The 22,523-nt window shown below is 45.5% G+C and overlaps 1 protein-coding gene across 1 annotated transcript in view; it reads left to right on the top strand.

Moving 5' to 3' along the window:
• Nucleotides 1–22,013, top strand: part of EXT1 (exostosin glycosyltransferase 1) — a 179,597-nt gene extending 157,584 nt beyond the window's left edge. The window contains exons 3-11 of the mRNA XM_075415651.1: nt 161–268; nt 3,250–3,369; nt 8,934–9,066; nt 10,404–10,522; nt 11,257–11,352; nt 14,131–14,220; nt 17,932–18,092; nt 19,082–19,253; nt 21,540–22,013. Coding sequence (XP_075271766.1) covers nt 161–268; nt 3,250–3,369; nt 8,934–9,066; nt 10,404–10,522; nt 11,257–11,352; nt 14,131–14,220; nt 17,932–18,092; nt 19,082–19,253; nt 21,540–21,725 — 1,185 coding nt within the window. The 3' untranslated portion in view covers nt 21,726–22,013. The remainder of the gene's footprint in view (nt 1–160; nt 269–3,249; nt 3,370–8,933; nt 9,067–10,403; nt 10,523–11,256; nt 11,353–14,130; nt 14,221–17,931; nt 18,093–19,081; nt 19,254–21,539) is intronic.
• The last annotated feature ends 510 nt before the right edge of the window (nt 22,014–22,523 follow it).

Here is a 22,523-nt window from a genome sequence, read left to right on the forward strand (position 1 = left end):
CTTCTGGCGCTCTTTGCCATGTTGCCTCTCCTGCCCCCCTGCATGAGAGCTGGCTCAGAGCTTGCGCAGAAAACAGCGGTCGTGACGTTGGTGCGAACTCGAGGATTGCCCTGATCGTGGGGTGCCCGCTAACGAGTGCGATGCCTCTGTGTGCGTGCAGGCTGCCTGCGTCCCGGTTATGCTCAGCAACGGATGGGAGTTGCCGTTCTCGGAAGTGATTGATTGGAACCAAGCTGCCGTCATAGGCGATGAGAGATTGTTATTACAGGTAAGAAAAAGACCGCGGCCTTCAGTGTATCAGTTGATTATTGCTGCCGCCATCTAAATGGATGGGGAAGATGAATCCAAAAGGTCAGGGCTGTAAAAGAGTTTTTATCACAAAGGGATTGTCTGTGTCACACCGGCTATGAACTCATTTAATATGACATCATTCATTTTTTGACCTGAAGGTCATTGCAGCCACCAGGCCACATTCGTAAATGCAGGAGACTCTTATTTTTCCTAAGAGTGTGAATTCTCTTCTAGCACAGAGCACCTGGATGCCTCTTTGAGGCAGAGCTGTCCTGGGCCGGGTGCTGTGATGAGAGAGACAACATTTGAAGGCAGGTTCTGCTCTAGTCCTTCAGAAATAGTTTATCCTGAGGGGTCCCACCAGCACTGTGTGTCTGGCTGGCGGGTACTGAAAGGACCCATCAGGAAAGCAGGTATTTTCTCCGACAGGAGTTACCACCTAACAGTTTGCTGTGAAGCAGAATCTGTCCCTTCTCTGATGTCTGCACCATGTAACATTGCTTTCTGAAGCAGTGTTCATGTCACTTATTGTTAATCTCCTTGAGATCACGGAAAAAATGCAGGCTAAGAAGTTAGAAATCTCCTGCTACCTTCAGCATCTACTTTGGTTTAAAATTCACTAGATTTTTTTTTTCTGTTTCCCTGGTGGGTTTTATAGTCTAAGTACATTCTGTAAAGTATGTGGAGAAGTTGATGTTAGGAAAAGTTGTTGAAACATTGGTTTCCTGAAGTAGTATTTCATAAAATACCATTGCCTGGCATGAAGCTGAGATTCACAAGATCTGGGATAGCCACTAAGAGGAGGGGTTTTTTTATGGTTGAATTGAACTCATTTCCAAAGTGGCAAGCTATTGTCATCCATGGAGAGAAGCCTTCAAAGGTACAAGTGTCTTGGCACCCCAAAAATGAAGTACCTTGGAAAATCTCGTTAGATGCCTGTTTACTTGTCTGAAGAAGAAAATGTTTGTGAAGAGCTGGCCTAGCAAGCCGTGCGGAGTGCTGCCTGTTCTGCTTAATGTAAGACAAGCTGCAAGTGTAAAAGGGCCATTTGATTTTTGCTTCTGTGGACAGGACATTTTTCCGAGCAAAATTATTTCTCTCTTTAAATAATAATAATTTGCTAATCTTCATGCTTTCCGGTAGCATGCCATTCGTTCTCTTCACAGCTGCTTCCATACTGAACAGCTACCGCACCGTTATTAACAGCGTTTTTAAAGACCTGGCAGAGGGCCTGAATGTCTGCTCTGGGAAATGTTTTTGTTATGTTACAGTTTTTCATTTCCTGTTTGAGAGCAGCTCGGATGTTTTTATTTGCATGTTCTCCTCATCATAGCGCTGGGAGAGCTTAATCCAGCCGTTCGGCATTTAGTTGTGCAGGGTGGTTTTTCCCTTCGCCCTACTTATTACTGAAATGACCTTTTATTAAGACGTCATCCAGTTCTAATAATTCCAGTGTAATCCTGGCAGATTAGTATTAATACATCATTTTCCCCACGTGTCTTTGTGGACAAGCAGATTAATAACTAATAGGCAAGTGCAGTTAAAATGGGAGCTCTGCTTTTGCTTTCCAGCTGTTGTAACAGAGCAGGCACCAAGGCTTTTTTTTAACCTTGGCACTGTGTTTGCAGGGGCTCGCAAGCATGGTGTGCTCTGTAAAATCAGAACTTCTTGCAGTAACCTTCACAGTCAGAGCAGCCTTTGCTTTCAAAAGACGTCGTTGGGAATGAGTATTGATTTTATTCTTGCTCACACACATATGCATACACACGCGAGGTTGCACATCATGCAATGAAATGTATGAGTTTGTGGAAAAAATGCTGTATGACCACTGTGAAGTGACTTTGGTCATGTTTCTGCTGTTAATAATGCTCCCAGGTGTTGATTAATACACATCTTTCACAAGTAACAGCTAAGGTGAAGGATTTGTGAGAAATGAATGTCTGAGAATGGGGTGGCCTTATTTGAAATAACAAAAAAGTAGGTGCAAAAGCACCACTCTTCATTCCTAGAAGAAAAGAACAATATCAGTAAGCTATCCTAGACGCCTTTCTGGTGCTGTGCGTAGCCCTTGCAATTGAAGTTATCGCAGTTAAACTCCCTTGATAATGTCAGTGTGCATTGTCACAGTGGTGTACCGGAGGCCTTGATCGAGGTCCTAAGAAGTTAAGCAATGACACGTGCATATTCCAGTGTGGAAGAGGGACGTGGGGATGGCGGAAGACGTAGAAGTGAAGCCCTCCCCTTCTGATCCAGTGAGCAGTTATGTTTTTAATGACAAAGCATTGCAGCTGGACCCAAATAAGCTATTTGTAAGGCAGCTTATACCAGAATCAGTGTTGATTGAATGGAGAGGGGAAAAAAGAAGCAATGTTTTCCCTTGTGAATAGCAGGTGTCGTGGGAGATATTACTCTTTCCACCCACAGTAATTAGTAAAATTCAGTTTGATCCACGGCCTCCCAAGAAGTTGAGTCTTACTTGAGATGTTGCTGTTTTCCTTGGGGCACATAGTATTGCCGTGCTGCAGCAAATGCAATTCCAGACCCCTTGAATATACTTTGAGAGTCGGGGTTATTGTTGGACTCTCAAGACTGGCAGGTACTGGTTTGTTGAAATACTAGTCCATGAAAAGCTTTGTGTCAAGGGCTGTATGGAGGAGCTCCTTACTGTGCCACGCCACAGCACTGTGGAGGGGGAGCTTTTGGCACCATAAAACAACTGAAAACTAAGAGAAAACAGATTAAAAAAAAATCATGTATTCAGTACCAAAGGTTATGAAGGGTTGTGTCTCATTCATTTTACATCGGGGCTTTAACTGTTGGCACACGCATCTCTGTCGGACAGGAGTGCTGAAGCCGTGCGGCGTGCTAGTAGAGGAAAGGGCTTGTCAGCAGCATATTAATTTGATGAGATTGCGTTGTTTTCTGAAGCTTCTGACTATATTACATCTTGTATTACAGATTCCTTCTACAATCAGGTCTATCCATCAGGATAAAATCCTAGCACTTAGACAGCAGACACAGTTCTTGTGGGAGGCTTATTTTTCTTCAGTTGAGAAGATTGTATTGACTACACTAGAGGTGAGTAAAAATTGTCTGGGACCTTCTTGAGCCGTGACGTTTCCTTTCCTGTCCAGCTGCTCCTGTCCTCAGCCAGCGTCAGACCTTGGTTTTCGTGGCACACAACTGGGCACTGGGAAAAAAGCTTGGCATCTTGAAAAGTTTTCTCCCCTAAGGAAATACTTTCTTCATTATTGGAATCCACATTAGAAAACAGACACAGTGAAAAATGGGAGCTACCCCACGCATGGTAAAGTTGTCATGTGTGATCTTGCCTTTGCAAGGCTTTGTGGCTTATGACTCGCTATCCTTGTCATTGGTAGTGAATGCGTTTCTTTAAGAAACCTTTCCGGAATTCATTTTGGAAAAAATATTCCTGTAAAGCTCTCCTTGACCATTCCTTAACAATTTGATGCCTTGTGATGGGGCTGTTGTCTGGCTGAAGGGAAAGGGGGGGGCTTGTAAATCACTGTGTCTCATCTTCGCACACAGGATAAGGGAAAGGCCTGAACATTCTTACAGAATTTTAATAAATATTCATAATTAGACTACTATTAAACAGGGAGACAGGTGATCTCAAATGTGGAGAGAATCCTTTCTGAATTCAGAGACGGAGGAGAGATGAAAGGCTCTTTAGAAGTAGGGCCCAGGCTACAATTTCAAAAGCAGGTTTCCTTGCAAATTGTTGGGCAATTTTGCACATAAATTTTTGACACGCTTTTGCCACAGAAAGTGGCTCACTTTGTAGGTGAAAATGCATTCGTCTTATGCTAATGCTTCTGCAGTTGCGTCTGTCTTGGTGCGCAGTTGTAAACGTTTCCCGCTGTGCCTGCTTTCCCCTGACACCTGCAAAGGAGTGCTGCTGCCTGCAGTGCAGGTTGCCTGTGGCTGATCTACCTCCAGCTCCTGCAAGACAACAGTCCCTTTGGTTTTGCGGTGCCAGTGAAGAAAACCAGCCAGGGAACATTTTCCGAGCCCCTGGCACAGCTATTCTCGCAACGCTCTGCTCGCCCTCGGGAGAGCATGTCTTCGTCTGTGCTGCCTGTTGGGAACTGCTCTGCATCCTCAGACTCCCCATAAGTGCTGGAGAGGTAGTGAGAATTGTCGCAGACCTCACCAGGATCGAACTCACAAAGCTGGAAAACCGTGTGCCGGTGCTCGCAGTCTAATTTACCCTTACGGAAGCACGCTTAGGGAGAGTCAGGGTGCCTCCTGTATCTCCTGCCCCTTCCCTGCACGCACCCTCTTGTCCCTGGGGATTGCAGAAAGCAGAGGGGTGCACAGCGTGCCTCGCCACCCCTCTCCTGCCTGTGCTGGGGCCCATCTCGAGGGGACGTCACCTGCAGCCCCCACGGCCTTGACGTCCATCGCGTCGAGCTCCAGCGCTTACAGATGGGTCTTCAGCTCTGCCCTGGGACACACTGGCCCGTGTGGCCGCAGGTGCCCAGGGGACTGCAAAACCCGTCGTAAAGCTGGAGCAGCTGGGCAACCAGCAAGCTGGAGTTTCCTCTCGGAGGGGAAGAACTAATCTGAAAACAAAAATCTTCCTGGAAGGCTTAATTTAATGAACCTGAGTAATGTATGCCTTGTCTTGAAGTTATGTTCTGGGTCTTTTCGCTGGTTTGCAAGGGTGGTTTTGGTTTGAGGTTTTTTTTGTTTATTTTTTAATTTGGGACTCAGAGATTTTTGAGGCAGCTAAGAGGGATTCTGTTGTTATGAACAGATACTCATTTCACATTTCAGCTTGCCTAAGTGCAGTCCTGAGTTAACTTTCCTTAGGAAAGATAGAAGACAGCTGAGAGTGATTTTTGGTGTCCAAAATCTGCAAGCAGTATATCCTCTTCTTAAAAGCTGATGCCTGGAAGTTAAATTCCTAGCAGGATTATTTTTTTCTGGTGGATGTTATCCATCTTCTGCTGTAACACTGTTGTGTCAGGGTGCTCTGATGATGCTAGATATCACCAGAATAATCGCCTGCCTGCTGACTGCAGTGCTGGTACATGTCCACATGTGAGGATAGCAGTATAGAAAAGGTCTTCACCAGCTCAGATGTCTGCAGGGACATCACGGTTCTCCTCTGCCCTTTATCCTGGATACCTCTGAAAATACTAAGTCACATTTTAAGGTCCGAGAGCATTTTGTAGCCTAAGCCAAACAGCTCATAGCCCAAAAGAAGATGTTTCAATCATTTGGCCAACTGCAGATTGCAGGTATAGAGGAACTGCCTGGTTCTGTGGACACGGTGTGGGTTAGGAAACGATGTTCATGAGGGTTTGCTGCAGGCTGGCGAGTGAGAGCACTGGCAGCATAGCAGCGAACTGCTGCAGACACCATCCAGATGCATGCTCCAGTGTATCTGCACTTTTTCAGCTTGGTCTTCTCTGAAAAGAAACCCAAAACATCCCTAAATCCCTGTGTGGTGTGCTCAGTCCTCCACTCGGGAAGAGGAGGGGAGAGGGGCAGCACAAAGTGCAGACAAGAAATGTCTGATGCTTGGCCGAGGCGTGTTGAGGAGCAGCAATGATTAAGGCAATATGTGAACTTTTTGAAGTGTGAGGATGAGGGAAACGAAAATATCGGACTATTAATGAATTCCAAAAAGAAAAGGGAGGTCTCACCAGAAATCCTAACCCCTTCCTTCTGTTATTAAACTTCCTGTCGTGCCTCATCGTTGGAGAGACCGTGTAGCTGCTGTCTGTCTCTGCAATGTGTGCGATGCTATACACTCTGCATTTTAATTGATTTGTCCTCCGTGTTATCTTTTTTTATACTTTCCTGTTCTCTTTCAGCCAAGTTGTCTTTTCTCCTCTCTATCATGACAGACAGCTAGGTTTCTTCTGTAGACCAGGAGTGTGAGAAATTAATCTTCCGTTCGTTAACTGTGATAAATCACTGAGGCCAGCTCCCCAGCCTGGCGCGGACCCGCGTGGGTGAGATCGGTGTGCCTGCCGCGTACTGACAGCTGCGAGTGCTGCGTGGCACCGGGGGCTGCTCCCTGTTAGAGCTGCGCTCGCTCTGGGTGCGCCCAGCCAGCGCTGAACGCCAGCCGTGTGTTTAACCCGCAGCCTTGCTGGCTACCAGCGCCGTGGAAAACTCCACCATCTGTGAAAACCTCCTGACCATGTGGATTCGCAGACTTCTCCTTATCTGATTATGCCCCAGTTCTGAGAAAGCAGGAGGAAGGAGCTGCAATGTTTAGGCTTTGTGGTAAACACTCAAAAATACGTACTTTCTAGGTTCTGTCTTTGTTTAGTGGCATAACTTGCAGATGGAGAAACAGCAGTCATCGTCTTATTTTCCTCTCCCCACTGCAATGCAGGAGATGTGACAACTGATACACCTAACTTTCCAAACAGAAATACTCAGACACGTTCTTGTCAGTGCAGGAAATACAGTCCTAAATGTGTTATTCTGAAACCAAAAAAATTAAAAAAAGGTAAATTAACTTAGGCATGTGTGCGAATTACTGCCTATTAGCTATTGTAATTGGCTGTAGGCAAAATTCAGACAAGCATGTCCCAGTTTAGCAGCACGTATATTGCCACCAGCAGTGGGTTGTCTAGTACAATATGACTGATGTTTTAATGTTTTTTTGTCATGGCAATCAAAAATTCCAGGAAAACCACTGCTTGTGGTAACACTTATTCATGTTCTGTATTGACCAAATGTCCCTGAACTCAGCTGCTTACAAAGATTTTAGATTATGTAGACTCCAGCAGCTGCTTTTGTTTGGCTTGTGTTGGGTCTTGTTGCTTGCTGTTGGCTTTCCTGTGCTGTGCGTATATACCTTCTTTAGTTCCATAGCCTGTGGGGGCAGAATGAATGATGAGAGATCAGATTTAGTTCAGCTTCAGAGCCAGAGAGTTTCACCCAGATGCACCTATCCTGAGGCAAGATGTTAGGAGAACCAGTGTGTTCTTGGCACTTGAGCCCTGTGCAATGCATAAACTACCAATTACATGAGATCTCCTTAGGAGATCCCAGATGATGAGCTGCAGAAGGCGGCAAGGCGATCCTGCTTAGCCGACCTGGGGGAAAAGTCTTTCTTTGCCATGCCGAAGCTCTTTGCAATATCCCAAGTAAAAAGCGATAGAACAAGAAGAAATGGCCTCAGGTTACACCAGGGGAGGTTTAGATTGGGTATTAGGAAAAATTTCTTCACTGGAAGGACTATCAAGCATTGGAACAGGCTGCCTAGGGAAGTGGTGGAGTCACCATCCCTGGAGGTATTTAAAAGACGTGTAGACGTGGTGCTCAGGGACATGGAATTCAAGGAGTAATGTCTTCAAGCTTTAAACTAAGCGTGGGTAGATTTAGACTAGATACAAGGAAGACATTTTTTACAATGAGGGTGTAGGAACACTGGACCAGGTAGTGGAGGCCTCATCCCTGGAAACACTCAAGGTCAGGTTGGACGGGGCTCTGAGCAACCTGGTCTTGTTGAAGATGTCCCTGCTCACTGCAGGGAGATTGGGCTAGATGACTTCCAAAGGTCCCGTCCAACCCAAAGCATTCGATGATTCTATGATTCTGTGGTTTAGCGGTGGGCTTGGCAGTGCTACGTTAACAGTTGGACTCGATCTCAAAGGTCCTTTCCAACCTGTATGATTCTATGTTGCTGTGTCCAGAACTGCCTACCTCTGATGCTCTGGGGGAAAGCAAATCTATAAGAAGGTGTGGCCCAACAGCAGGTTGCCCTTAGAAGGTGCATCTTATTTGGAGGCTGAATTTGTCCAGTGATATCTTCCCACCTCTGAATCTTGTTATGCCTTTGCAGCAGGTTTGAGAGAGCTCCCATCGGTGTAAGAACCACTGTGGTTCTTGCGTACTGGCAAGTGATATGAAGTAACTGTAATTAGTTTTATAAATGTACATTAATTGTACAGCCCTTTTATCTTTTTTTGTGGCTTGTGGTAATCCAGATGATAAAGTAGATGACCTACCAATCTGTTCAGACCTTAAAAATCTAGGGATCTGTGTTTGTGGCCCTCTGCAGAGACAGGCAGTAGTCGCCAAAAGATCTTTTTCTGTTCCATCCAACAAGGAACTGTTATAGAACTGAGACGTGGAACCACTGATGTATCCGGATGCTAATATCCCTTTATAATTAAGCAAAAATGAATAATTAGTGCAGCCTGATTTGCTGAAAGTCTTTGTGGTTTTGAATGCTTTCATTATCTCAAAATAATACCTAGCTTTGTAATGCCATCCTCAAATAATTATCTTCTATGAGTTCTGGAGAGTAAAACTGACAATGAACTAATTGGGCTTACAACTGCTAAGATACTCTAATAGACAAAATATTTGACTTGAAATACAAAATGCAATGAATTGCAAGGTCCCGATGTCCAGAAAGACTAATGAGGTGCTCTGAAACCGACTGCACAAAGCCTGAGCTGCTGAAGTGCTGTGGAAGTGTGCAGGTTTTGTGTCATTTTAAGAGAGATTAAGCAGGAATGTCTAGTAATTTGTGTGCCTCAGCTTTCTGCAAAATGGGCGATGATTCCACTCAGCTGAAGTCCCTGAAGCTTCTACCAGTGGCTATTACAGTCTATTTAAAAATCATCGCCTCTCTTGTTTTTCAGATTATTCAGGACAGAATATTTAAGCACATATCACGTAACAGCTTAATATGGAACAAACATCCTGGAGGGTTATTTGTACTGCCACAGTATTCCTCATATCTGGGAGATTTTCCTTACTACTATGCTAATCTCGGTAAGTGAATTCTTGCTTTAATCTAGTGGTATTTGGCATTTCTAGTGGAAATTTGGAATTTGATCCTTGAGTAGCTTGTGCTGAGTGACTTACCATTCAGTTCTAGTTAATGATGCCTTTCGTTTATCCTGTCTCAATCTTCCCTGCCCACTGTAGACTGGAATGTCTCTGCCTCATCAACATGCTTCGTGTGCCTCTCACTTGCAAAGATTATTTAAAAAAAAATCTATGTCCCTTCATACTTTTCAGTTGCCAGTAATTAATGCCTGAGTTGCTGACCCATTCATGGCCCGAGGGGACATAAGAGGAATAGCTTTTTGCTTTCTTTGTTTATTTGTGCTTGGAAAATTGGAAAAGTGGTAATTTACCCATGACACTTGTTATTGGAGTGCATAGTTGGTATGGATTTACTCTCCATACTGTGTGTCTTCACATGGATCCCACTAGAAGGAATGAATAGGGCTTAGGTTCGTGGCTTGTTCCTGAAGCGGAGCTTAACCGATGAGTTCTGCAGGGGCATGTGCCTGCAGGCTGAAGTGATCCTGCTTACCACACTGCTGCCACTTTTGGCTCATTCTGTGCCGTCCCACTTGTGTGGATCTGTACTGCTCACCTGCTAAAAATTCACAGTTACCGCGTTAAAAAGGGAGGAGAAGGTTTCTGTGGGAATTTTGATGAAAAATGACTATGACCCCACACAGATGAATTTAGAGAAGACTGAGAGCAGTAATGAAGGGTAGACGCCAGTAGGATCTGTTATTTTAGGCAGAAAAGGAAATCATAGTGAGACAAAAATATCAGAATGGAAGGCAAGGGTGCAAGCAGAGTTATCACCTCAGGAGGTAACTGGAGATGCGCGTGGATGGGGATCGACCCAGAAAGAGCAAAAATCTGACAGAGGCTGTAATGGAACTGAGGAAACTGAACAAGCTTCTGGAAGTTGTGGAGATAATCTGTAGAAAACATCAAGCATCCGGAGCCAGGTAGCAAAACAGAGCCCGTGTCACGAAAGACATTTGATTAAAGTAGCTAGATGTCAATACTATCTGTGGGACAAACTGGGTGGAAGGAAGAGATTGCAGGACATCTGTGGAAATAGCAAGAAAAGGCAGTAATTGTGTTGGAGTCAGGGATTTCGGAGGGTGTAGGAGTTAAAGGAAAGCATGATCTCCTCTGAAGCATCTGGTATCCTAGCATCCGAGACGAAAGGAGATGGCCTAAAAAAACTTGGCAAGGTTTGCATTAAGTGCAGATTATTTTTCCATCTCCGGAGTCCTTTAATCTGTACTCACCGGGGCAATTTTGTCTTTACTGAACACCATCTCTCTTCACTTCAGGTCTGAAGCCTCTTTCCACATTCACTGCCGTTATCCACGCAGTAACTCCCCTGGTTTCCCAGTCGCAGCCTGTGCTGAAACTCCTGGTTGCTGTAGCCAAGTCCCAGTACTGTGCACAGGTAAGCAGCGCTGTTTGACGGTCAGTCACGTTGGAGACAAAACCACTGTCCCAGGAGTGAAGAACCTACTGACTTCAGATCTTCTCACTCCTGTTTCAAACCCGCATTTCAGTTCTGATGTTTATTTTCTCTGAGATTTCTACTGTCTGTGACCTGCACATGTGGGAAACAAAAATTCTGAGTACGGTGTGAGGGGAGTAGAGACAGTAATTAAACCCCTTTGTTTCATGAGGCAGGATAAATAATGGCTGCACTTTAAAGATCAGGATTGCGTGTGCTGCGAACTGCAAAAGGATGTCTGTGCCTGAAGAGCCCCGACGTGATCTTCCTTCCTCCGGCGGTGGCTCTTAGTCTCAGCAATGCCAGGGTTTTGGCTTCTCTGAAACAAACCCTGGGGAGTTCAGCAGGAGCACCCTCTTGCAGTGGAGTGTCACAAGTGGTTTAGCCTTTAACGAGAGCCAAAGTAAATCAGCAACATCCGTATGACCTGGCCTGGATGGAGACTTCCTGAGTTCCTGTCCAGCCCATACTTGTCTGAGAGGACGTACACTGTAAATAGTCCAGGAGGGTGAAACTACTGTAGGAAGTGTTATTTTTATACAGGTTTGTGTCATTGTTGTTGATTTTGAAATTCCTAGCTTGAATATAACATTTCTCTCTGGAGATCTGAGTCCTTAGGGTTTGGACTGCGTTGCAACAATGGTCTCTGATCATGGTCCAATATTCTCTTTCAGATTATTGTTTTATGGAATTGTGATAAACCCCTCCCGGCCAAACACCGCTGGCCTGCCACTTCTGTGCCTGTCATAGTCATTGAAGGAGAGAGCAAGGTAGGTGGAGAGAAACATTATAAAAGATTGCATATATTCTCCAATGGGACCAAAATTTATTTTTCCCGCTGCTTTGGTGAAAGCTTTGTAGTTCCCAATGGTGTGACAGCTCCTTTCTGTTCCTCGGCCCTTTACACCAGCTTGGTCACAGATCCATGTTTCATGCATGAGACCCCATGTTCTGAGAAATCGTCAGCATGGCAATTAGTGCCATGAATCTGAGATTCACAGGTGGGACCTAGTTTTGAAATGTGGCCCAGAGAGAAGGTAGTGCTGACCCCATCCTTGGAGGTTTCTGTCTCTCTGCAGGTGCATGAAAGTAGTGATGCAGCTGGATTAATTGAGTCTGAGCAGTCTGATGCAAGACTTGGGGGCCAACTGTGGACTCAAAAGTGGAGGAAAAGATGACAATGAATGGTGTTAACGCGCCTTTGAAAAGTACCTTCTCTCATGGCCTTGTAGGGTCCTGCTGCCAGTGATGGGATCCCACTACCCAAAAAAAAAGGAAGGGACGAGGGACACTTGTGTGGGAACAAAGCCATTGTGTCATCTCTTACTGTGCAGCACGCTGGTTTGTTTGCACTTCCACAAATTCAACACAGACACCGCCCAGATGAGAAAATAGGCTTCTTTTAAAATCCACACTGAAGTGGATGATTCCTTTCCAAATGCAGGCCTGGGAGGAGCAAGACTTCTTGCTTCTGGACTCCGACTGAGGCCGATTTGGGCCAGTCCCCTCTGCCATCTCTGGCAGCTGGCTCTTCAGCTCTGCATTTGTGAAGGGAACTTTTAGTTTCTTTGGCTGTACAATCATATTTTGAATTTATAGTCCCATCTTTGGTCTTTCCCCCTGGTCACCTTAACAAGAGGAGAGCGAGAGTCCTGCGAGGTTGGCAGCTAATGGCTCTTGCCTTAGCTAGCCATGCAAACAGCATCAGTAGAGTTGCTGCAGGGCCAAGAAAGGCTGTAGTGATTTCTGAGCCTTTTGAACGTTGTGGGTTTTTTCCTTTCTTTTTGGAAAACTTGCAGAGGTGAGGTAGAGGAGAAAAATCTCTGAGCAGTTCTACAGTGTTTGTAGAAATTGGCCCCAGGCACTGTTTAGATTACAAACGAGTCTCCTGAGTACACAAAGGTGTGTTTATAGTGGACAGTCTCTTCCTTGTAATGTCCCAACGTATGCCAAATGGCTTCTTGCGCAGAAAAGCTGTTTGTTTGGACAAAGCTTGCCGAGCCACAGCAGTGCAATTCAAAGGTTGCACAAAGGAACTCCTTTTCATCTTCAGACTTAACTGGAGCGGACTGGCAGGCACAGTTACTCTGTGCATGTGGTCACGGAGGTCTGCCGTTACCTAACCTTTACTCTTCCCCGTGAAATCAAGACATATTATCACACCCATTTTACAAAAGGGAGCTTTAACTAAAAAAAAACCAAAATACATGGGTAGTCCCGACTGTTTTACTATTTGACCATTTTACATGGTCTGTAAAAGAGCTGCGGTGAGAACGCTGGTCTCCTGCTGGCTGCTTGCTCTGCTTTGCCTTGCTTGAGCAAAGCAAAACCATCAGCCCCTGCCAGATCACCTCTTCCTCACAGCCACTGCCTTCCCCGACCGAGGCCATCGTAGCAATGGAGGGTACTCTCCAGACAGACACCATGAACCTCCTGATTATAGAGACAGAGCTTTCTCTGAGTCAAGGCATGGATTTAGGGACTTGCTTCCAAACTGGTTGCAGGGGATGCAGAACCAACCATGTCCATTATGAGGGATGTGTATTCTCCACATCCCTGTTTCCATACAGTGATTACCTCTTACTGGGCCTGTTTTTTGTAGTGTTTTCTTGGCATAATAAATTGGAAATGAAGTCTATTAACTAGCTAGGATATTTTTCCTAGCAAATGAGGGAAAAAAATAGTGTAGTGTCCTTGTTACTATTCATCAGTTCTCAAAGGGTGCTAATTAGTCTGCTAAAGAAACCATATGGATTCTCATTTCTTGATGGTATCTTTTTGATCCCGCTTTCCCATCGATTTCGTATTGCTTTGAGAACTGTCCTGCCATAGTTTTTAAAAGCTTATGCTGCATATAGGTATTATATATATGTGTGTGTAGTTATGTGAATTAAGAATGTGAATTAGCATTTTTAAAATACTACAGCACCGGTATAATTCTTGATGCAGGTGAAGCTCAACTGATACTCATGTTCTTTAGCATATTCTCTTTTTCTGATGGAGAATGTAGCACCATTTGGCAGCAGCTCCCTGTAGATATAGGAGCAATGCACAGAGCTGGATCTGTACCACTTTACAGGAGAACCATCCTGGTAGCATAAAGTCCTTCACACGCAGCCTGGACTCCTTGGTTTTCCCAGCTGCATAACCTTGTGAGTGCTGCGAAGTCCTTCTCAGTGCTTCATTATCATTATCCTCACACCCCGCAAGGAGGGCGGAGGGACAGTCCTAGCTACCAGGGAAAATGTCCTCCCTGAAGAAGGTACATCTAATTCTCCATAAGGACTGTTGCAGTTAAAGCAATCTGCTCCAAAGAGAGACGTCTGTTTGGAAGTGAACTCCTCGGGTAGAAGGTGTAGGCTGACTGCTGGGGTGACGAAAATGACAGTCTTTCACTCCTGAGCTGATGGGTCCTTTCTGTTAGACAGAGACGTGCAATGTGCCTCAGACAAGAGGAAATAGGAGTGAGGAAGAAAATAGAGTGTTTCCATTAGAAATGAGTCCTTCAAGTGATTTTTTTCCTGCCCTTCCTGCCTTGGAACCCACAGGTTATGAGCAGTCGCTTCCTGCCCTACGACAACATAGTGACGGATGCAGTGCTAAGCCTGGATGAGGACACCGTGCTTTCAACCACTGAGGTAAGGGTCTCTGTCGTCTGGGGAGTCTGCTTGGCTCCTCAGCTCGTCCTGAGCACAACAGATATACTCTTCTCTTGGCTTCACCAGCGAGCAAATGTTAGATTTCCTGCTATGCTTCTCAGATTCAACGCCTTGCACTTGTTTCAGCAACCCTGCCTCTGCCTGCCATCAGAGGAGCTTTTCGCCCTGGTTAATTGGCTCATCATTAGCATATGGTTCTTCCGTTCTTCATTATTTTAGTAACATAGCTGCAGGCGGGTGTAGGCAGCCAAGAGCAGTCAGCTTTAATACTCTGTTCTCACTTTTCTGATGGGGGTAGCTTTTTTCCCCCCACGTTATCAGTAGGGTGTAGGTGGGGAAGGAAGGGGTGTCAGCAGCAGGGGACTGCTGGCACTCCAGAAGACGGTGTTGCCACCCTAATGCAGGATTTCACTGGGGAATGCTCTCTCACCATGGCGTCGCCCCATAAAATTGGAGATCTTTGGTAGCTTAGGTGTTGGAGTGTTTGTGCCAAGAGCAAGATAGCGCTAAGAAAAGAAAAATACTGTAGAAAACCAATTTTTACAACTGGGATGAGTATTGATTTCTGGAACGTCTTCCTGAGAACCACAGGGGAAACTGATGACAGTTTATATAGAGTGCAATATTTGGGAAATACATTATTAATGACGGCCAGGGAGTAGCTTGAAAAACTCGATTTTCCTTTGTTTTCCCTTTTTTTTCCCCATATTCGTAGCCATTCCCTTCTCCCCACTTCACCTTTATAAAAATGCTTTTTTGTCAGTGATGTGGACCTTTCACTGATGCTATCACTGGTTATATGTCAGTGAAAAGATGCCTAACATTAGTCACTAGTCACTGCTGTATACCCTAAGATGTCACTGAATTTGTTCTAAATGGATGAGATTGCAACCTCTCTTCTCCCCAGTATGGATTTGTTGGTCTGTGTTGTTTGTTTGTTGGTCAGACTGCTCCAGAAGGAGCCATGGAAGCCCTCTTCTGCTGCGCAGATGGGAGAAGTAGTTGGCATTGAACCCATTTGATACTGTGGTTGCGCCTCAGTAGTTTCTGCTAGATGAGGAAGAATACAGCGGCTGCCACAGTACTTGTGTGCAAAGCCCTGCACAACCAAAAAAACCCCAAACCAAAACCAATAAAAGGCATTTATCCTAGGGCTGGAGCTCCTAAGCAGGTTGTTGCTCAGGATGAAGGGTCCTGTCTCAGTTGCCCTGAGGGCCGTGGTAAGACCTCTCCAGGACTTTGTTGCACTGAGGTGGTATTTACAGCAATCCAGACTGTGGATTCCGTGAGGATTTGCGGCTTTGGTTTGTTTTGCCTGGTATTTAGTCATCATCCAAACTTTGGAGTCAGTCAGGCTTCTGGAACACATATGAAATAGTGTTTCTCATTCAGCTTGGCGGTGTTTTACCCTAAACATTCTGAAACACAAATATTTGTTGTTGTCTGAGACAACATACACATTTCTTTGTGGCTTCTTCCCTCCTGTGAGCAGCTTGCAGCCGATACTGGATGTTTGCACGGTGGGTATTCGCTCCCTGAGCCCCTTGGCCCCTGCGCTGCAGAGAGGACCAGCTGGCCAGCTCTTGCTAGCACCCACCTTGCAGCTTCAGCGTGCCTCTGCCAGGGTGATGGGGTCAGCAGTAATCTTTGGTGGCTCCTCTGAAGAACTGGGGCCTTTACAGTGCTTTGGTTCCCCCCCAGTCACGTGGCTTACGCAAATGAACAGTGCGTTCAAACACTGGTGTGAAATGCGTGCTGTGAAACTGGCTGCTCGTAGGTGGTCTCTGTGGCACCGCTTCAGGGCCCCGAGAAGGCAATTTAGAAACGTGGTCCAACACAATCCCATCCCTGCTGGGAGGAGCAGTCGCCGGGGGCATTATCCCCTCTGTCCGGCTCTAGCGTAGTAACGGTTTTCCGTTCACAACAGGAAGGCGCGTCACTGCTCGTGTGAGAGGAGCCGTGTCACATACGCAGAGGGGCATTTGTGTGGGAAACAGATAGAAATCAGCATGGGTCAGAAGTGGTTTGGGGGTTGAAGAGACCAGCAGCCTGCCTGGCTTTTGCTGCTGATCAGCTGAGTGGCAATGCTGCTGAAAATAATACAGGATGAGGACTGGGGATTTCTTTAATAAAGGCAGTTTTCTCTTAGAGTGGTTACTTCACTGCATCTCCGTGGTACAGGGACAGATACTTGAAAGCACAAGTGAGGGCACCAAGTGCAGCTGCTTTATTATTTATTTAAGTGTGAGATTCTCAGACTTCTCTAAAGAAAACAGATGTCGCATTTTATAGCAAAGGCCTTTACAGGGAAAAAAACCCCCTTCAGTTCTTTCATGTGGTATTGATTTGGATGAGATCAGAACTATCGCAACGGTAACTGGTTTGTGCACATTGTCTTTCTAGTTGGCCTCAGATTCCTTGAAACAACTTGAAAGAAAATAACCAGTCCCTAACTCTGTGCTCCAGTACATGTGCGACTCTTCTGTTTCATAAAAACACTTGTAAATGAGAGAAGCCTGACAGCAATCACACAAAGTGTGGCTGTTCTCAGAACAGCTATTCTTTATCTAACCTCTGCACCCTTGACTTTGGCTGGGTTCTTGGAAGGATTTTCAAGCATTTTTGAGCAAAGTTTTAGGTCCCTCTGGTACTGGAGGGAACTTGGTGTGCAGTGCAGAAATAAATCCCTCATTTTCTTGGGTTTGACTGGGACAATTAGAATTATCTTTAACTCTTTTTAAAATTTTGGTCTAGCTTGAGCTCCAGACCTAAAAGTGGAGAGACTGCCAACCAACTTTACAGTGATAAAAATCTTTCCATGTGTAGTTTTTTTACCAAACTCCTTTCAAATCTAATGCAAACTCCCCCAATCATCTCTTTCCTTGTGTCATCAGGATTTGTTTGGTGGGATCCTGGGGTAGTAATGTCCTGTCACCTTTTCAATTCTCAGTGATACGAGTTATTAAAATAGTACCAGCAAGACAATAAAATAAAAAAACACTATTGGCAGCATTTGACATCTTTTTGTGGCTCATACAGTATAAAGCGTTCTCTTAAAGTATAGGGTCCTAAAGCCATTTAACTACATGGGAATCTTATCTTCTATTAAGCTGTATGTTTAACCCTCCTGAGCATGTAACCAGTCTTAAAAGTATGACCTGCATGTACCTCAAAGGCTCAAAACGTGTGGAAACTGTGAAAGGACTCTGCGTTGATTGCATGTTTTAATCTCACTGAGCCACCCTTATAATTTAAAGTGTTCGACTCCTGATTTTCCAGGCTTTGTGTTGACAGCACTGAAGTGGTAGGTGAGATGCACAAAGATGTGCAAAAGGTTCGGTTTACCACATAGCTACTACCGCTCTATACTGCACCTAAGTATAAATACACGCACCTACACCTGTTCTTTCTGTTACTTGAAAAGGTTTGATATGTAAAGGGCAAGCTTGAAAATGTTAATGTGATGCTGTGATGCTCTAAACTCCCTTTAAGAGGAACCATTAAAATGTGCATAATTATAGGGCAAAATGTCAAGCAGTCAGTTTAATTCACTGATGAATACGTAGAATTAATGTTTTGCAACAGTTCCAAGATTTTGAATTATGAATTAGTGGCAAGGTAATATTTTGTTTTGTTGACATTTGTTGAAACAATTTCAGTATTCATTTGGCCTATGCCTTTTGTCCGCAGGTGGATTTTGCCTTTACAGTTTGGCAGAGTTTTCCAGAGAGGATTGTAGGGTACCCTGCTCGCAGTCATTTCTGGGACAACACTAAGGAGAGGTGGGGGTATACCTCCAAATGGACTAATGACTATTCCATGGTATTGACAGGAGCTGCTATTTACCACAAGTAAGAACCCAAAGCATCTGCTGTCCTGCTTCTGCATGAAACAAAATAGTAAGGGGGGTGAAGAACATTGTTCCGGGGAGGGGGGAAAAATGGAAAGATAATAAATGGGTCTACTTTTAATGGGGTAATAATTTAAGTTCTTGGTTTAGCTCTGGGGATCTGGTAATCATTATTGCGCTTGCTGGGTCTCTTTGAAGTCACTTGTATTTTGAGGCAGTCGGACTGCTCTTTTTAACATCAGGAATTACACACTTCAAAGAGTTCCCGAATTCATTAAGCTGCTCGGCTGAATGGCCTGTAGCACAGCAGAAAGGAGGTTGCTTCCAGACCAGCTCTGGGTATGTGTTGGCTGACAGCTGCAGACTGCAAAGTCTTCTGGCTACTCTAGAACTGTAGTACAGTGGACACGTCACAGATCAGCATATTGCGGAATATTGGAGAAAACCCCTGTTGTTAGGACTTCAGCAGATCAAAGGCCTCTCTAGATTTTAGGAGGAAGTTAGCAGGTTCTGGAGTAAGTAATCTACATCCCCGCAAAGGAGAAGAAAGGCCAGAGGGGATGATGCTGGCCCAATGAGAATAATTTCAACAGTAAGGACAGTAGTAGGCCAGTTTAATAGTTTTCGCGACTGAACAGCTTTGAAAGAAGAGGTGGAGGATGAATTCATGGACGTTGTCTGTCACATTATAGCAGTGTGGTGCTCTCGCTCCTACTCCTCCATTACCTTGATACTTAGGTCTGCATCATTTCTTTCAAACCAGTTACAAAAAGGCATACATTTTGTTTCTCCATTAGTGCCATTTACAGTCTTGAGGAGATACTGATTTGTTCTCCCTTCTTGTTGGGGGATGAGACTGAAGAAAGGAAGTGGTATATCCAGGGTTGAGTACGAAACTTATGTCTCATCTCAGATGATAGAAATCTCCTGGAGTTTGTAATCCCTGAAAGCCTGGTGACTTGTGTTAATAACCCTGCTGTTGGTTTCCAGATATTATCACTACCTGTACACTCATTACCTGCCTGCCAGCCTAAAGAATATGGTGGACCAACTGGCCAATTGTGAGGACATTCTAATGAATTTTTTGGTGTCAGCCGTGACAAAATTGCCTCCAGTCAAAGTAACACAGAAAAAACAGTATAAGGAGACCATGATGGGACAGGTATGTAGCCACAGCATGTTTTAGCAGTTGGGATGTATTGATAATATGACAGTTTGACTTCTAGGTTAGATTGACAGAGTGATAGAATTCTGTCTGTTTTGTTGCAGTTTTTAGGTTAGCAGAACTATAAGTAGACTTTAGATATGCTTATTATAATGAAGGAAAATCCAAAAGGAGAAATGGCAAACGTCTACTGTAGATGACAGCATCTCTTCATAGTTTCCTGACACGGTGTTATTCGTGGTGATCCCAAACTCATGGAACTGATGATTGTGGTGACCAAATTTCAGTTAAACTCCAGTTTTCTAAATAAATATTCTAGACGTAAGACCTAGCCATGGAGTGCTAGAAGCAGGAGTAAATTCTAGAAAGGTTTCTATAATTAAGTAGTATTAATGGATAGAATGTACCAGGCCGTCCCTGTGCGGTTTTAAAGTACATAGTGTGATTCAAGCACTGACAACAGACTGTCACAACAGAGGTAATTTGTGATATTCAAGCATTTTTTTCCCACAAGGAACATTTTGTCCCAGCATCACTCACTCATTTCGTTTCAGCCATGAAATGCTTGCTTTAGAGCCTCTTCCAGCTACTGGATGAGTGCTCTGTCATTGCAGAAATGGATACAACTTCTAGTAACAGGGATACGTGGTGACCTGGGAACACATGTCCTCCTGTGCTGTGTGGGCGAGAGATGGGAGGAATAGCAAGTCCTTCAAGGCCTGCAAGTCTTAAACAACCTCCTGTCTTTTTTTTCCCCTCACATTTTCATCTATCGGTATTACTTGGATCTTTGACTGGGGAGTGGCTGAGCCAGTTTGTAGACTTGCTTATCAGTATGCCAATGCATTTTCATCTCAAGAATAGGCAGTAATTCAGCAATTCTGACTCATCTGGGGACCCAGGAGACCTTCTATGAACAAGAAGGTGCCATCCAGAAAGTATCTATTGCTTCCAGTTAGAGCTTCACATCTCCACAGGGCCGTGCTTTGGCTGTTTGGCAAAGCCTGAACGTTCATTTTTCTTCTTATAGCGCAGGTGACTTGAGTCAGCCACGAGCTATAACTCTCTCGTAGAGACAAGTTGTTCCTGCAGCTTTGGGAAATGTAATGGACCATGTTCATAATTCCTTGAAAGACAAATAAAAAATTAGCATAACCTCAGTGTTGTGACAGAGATTAATAGTCGTATGGAAATTCACTGTTAATGGCCAGAATGTCTGCTATAATCCTCCAGCAACAAGCTGTTGCTTGCACTTTAGTGGCTCGGTATAACCAAGAGTCTGTAATCAGTTCACGTTATAACCTACCGCTTGAGCTAAAGTGGACAGGCCTTGGACAAAGATCAAGTCTGATACCCCATTCACTTGGCAAAGTCCCTGACTTCATCAGTTTCCTTGCATTTTAGTTTGCTTTTATGATTTTATTTTAGTTTTTAAAGTATAGTGGAAACAGAAGTGCTATAGAGAGATGCATGAGAAGTGGCACAAAACAAAACTTTGTTTCTCAGCATTCATAGTTTATCTTAAATAATAGTTTTATTACGTTTGTACATGTAGTTTAGGTACAGATGGAGAATAATCACTGCTTCAGAGCTGTTAGGGCCTTATTTTTCTAGAGGTGCCGAGTTTCAATGGACTTTCATAGGAATTACAGCAGCCCTGAGCTTTGGCAAATCACGCCACAGTACTGCATGTACGCAACATGCGTGGTCTTTTTCTCAGGTCAGAGTTTAACGCGATGTACCTTGGAACTCTGGTCTATTTTCTTTGTCCGTGAGACAGTACTGTGTTATACACCGGCCTTGGCCGGTGGGATTCCTGGAAGCACCCTGCCTTTCCCTGCAGGACATCTACGCGCAGCAGTAATGCCAAGCACATAAGCACTTTTGCTGAGCTGGTTGAAATTACTCTTGTATAAATCTCTGCAGATCTGGACTGCAAAAGTGCGTTTTTGACCTGAGAAACCGTAACAACTGTGGCGTGTTTTCCTCCTACGGCTGAAGGCCGTGGGCAGCAGCTGCCACAGCGTGTTCACCTCCGGTGGGAAGCGGTGGCCCTCTTGTCTTTCCTGGTGGTTTTTAAGGACTTGTTGTATCTCTGAAACAGACTGAGGGTTTAAAAACAGAAGAGCGAGGGCTGGGGTGAAGTGCCGAGCAGATTCCAGCTGCCACAGAGCCCGGGCGCCGCTGCGCAGCGTGGCGCCCGCCTGGCCGCGGCGCCCGCCCGCTGCCGCCATTTTGTGGTGTGGCGGCGGAGGTCTGATTGCTGCTCTCCTCTCCACACAGACGTCCCGGGCCTCGCGCTGGGCCGACCCCGACCACTTCGCCCAGCGGCAGAGCTGCATGAACACTTTCGCCAGCTGGTTTGGCTATATGCCGCTGATCCACTCTCAGATGAGGCTCGACCCCGTCCTCTTTAAAGACCAGGTCTCCATCCTGAGGAAGAAGTACCGAGACATTGAGCGACTCTGAGGAGCGCTGCCGAGGGGGCCGAGCCGCCCCGCGTGGCCGCCGGCGCCGGAGCCAGACTGTGCCGCCGACAGCCAGCGCCCGGCCCCGGGGAGCGCGTCGCGGCGCCGGGCTGCGCTGCCCCGGACTGCGCCCAGCTGCCCGCCCGCCGCGGCCGCCCGAGACTAGGTCGTGTACAGTTTCATTATGGAACATTAAATAATTATTTTTGAAATGATTGCTATGCAGGTTTAAACTTTTTTAATGATCAAAAAAAACCTATTAAAAACAGAGTTCTTTCTTTAATCAAAATTGTGTTTGTTGTGAATATTTCAGAGCTGCCGATCCTTCCTTTCGTGCATTTGATTGTCATTGCCATTTTCGTTCGCTTTCCCCTGCAAAGTGAAGCGCTTGAATCTCACGGGGAGGAGACGCAGCGGGTTCAGAAACAAACTGAGCACAAGCGGGGCAGAACCTGAGTATTTACATTTCTCACGTACTGCGGAATCTTTAAATTTTTTTCCCCTCAGTTTTCCCCAAGCCGGTAGCAGCCGCTCTGGCAAAACCCCTTTGGGCAGATGGGAAGGCGGCGAGCCCGCGGCGAGGCAGATGAGAGCGTGGACCCTCCCGACTGGGGACCCCGCTGCTGAAGGCAGTCGGCCCTGCCTGGGAGGGCGAGAGGAGCTGCACTGCTGCCGGCGAGCACGCCGGGGAGGTGGAGCACGGGCAGGGCTCTGTGCACGGCATGGCCGCGGTGCCGGTGGTGTGTCCGGCGGGAGAGGTCATCCTGAAGGGCCCCGCCGTGTCCGAGTCCCCGCTGCC

Source organism: Opisthocomus hoazin, chromosome 3, assembly GCF_030867145.1.
Source record: "Opisthocomus hoazin isolate bOpiHoa1 chromosome 3, bOpiHoa1.hap1, whole genome shotgun sequence".
Classification (NCBI taxonomy): Eukaryota; Metazoa; Chordata; class Aves; order Opisthocomiformes; family Opisthocomidae; genus Opisthocomus; species Opisthocomus hoazin.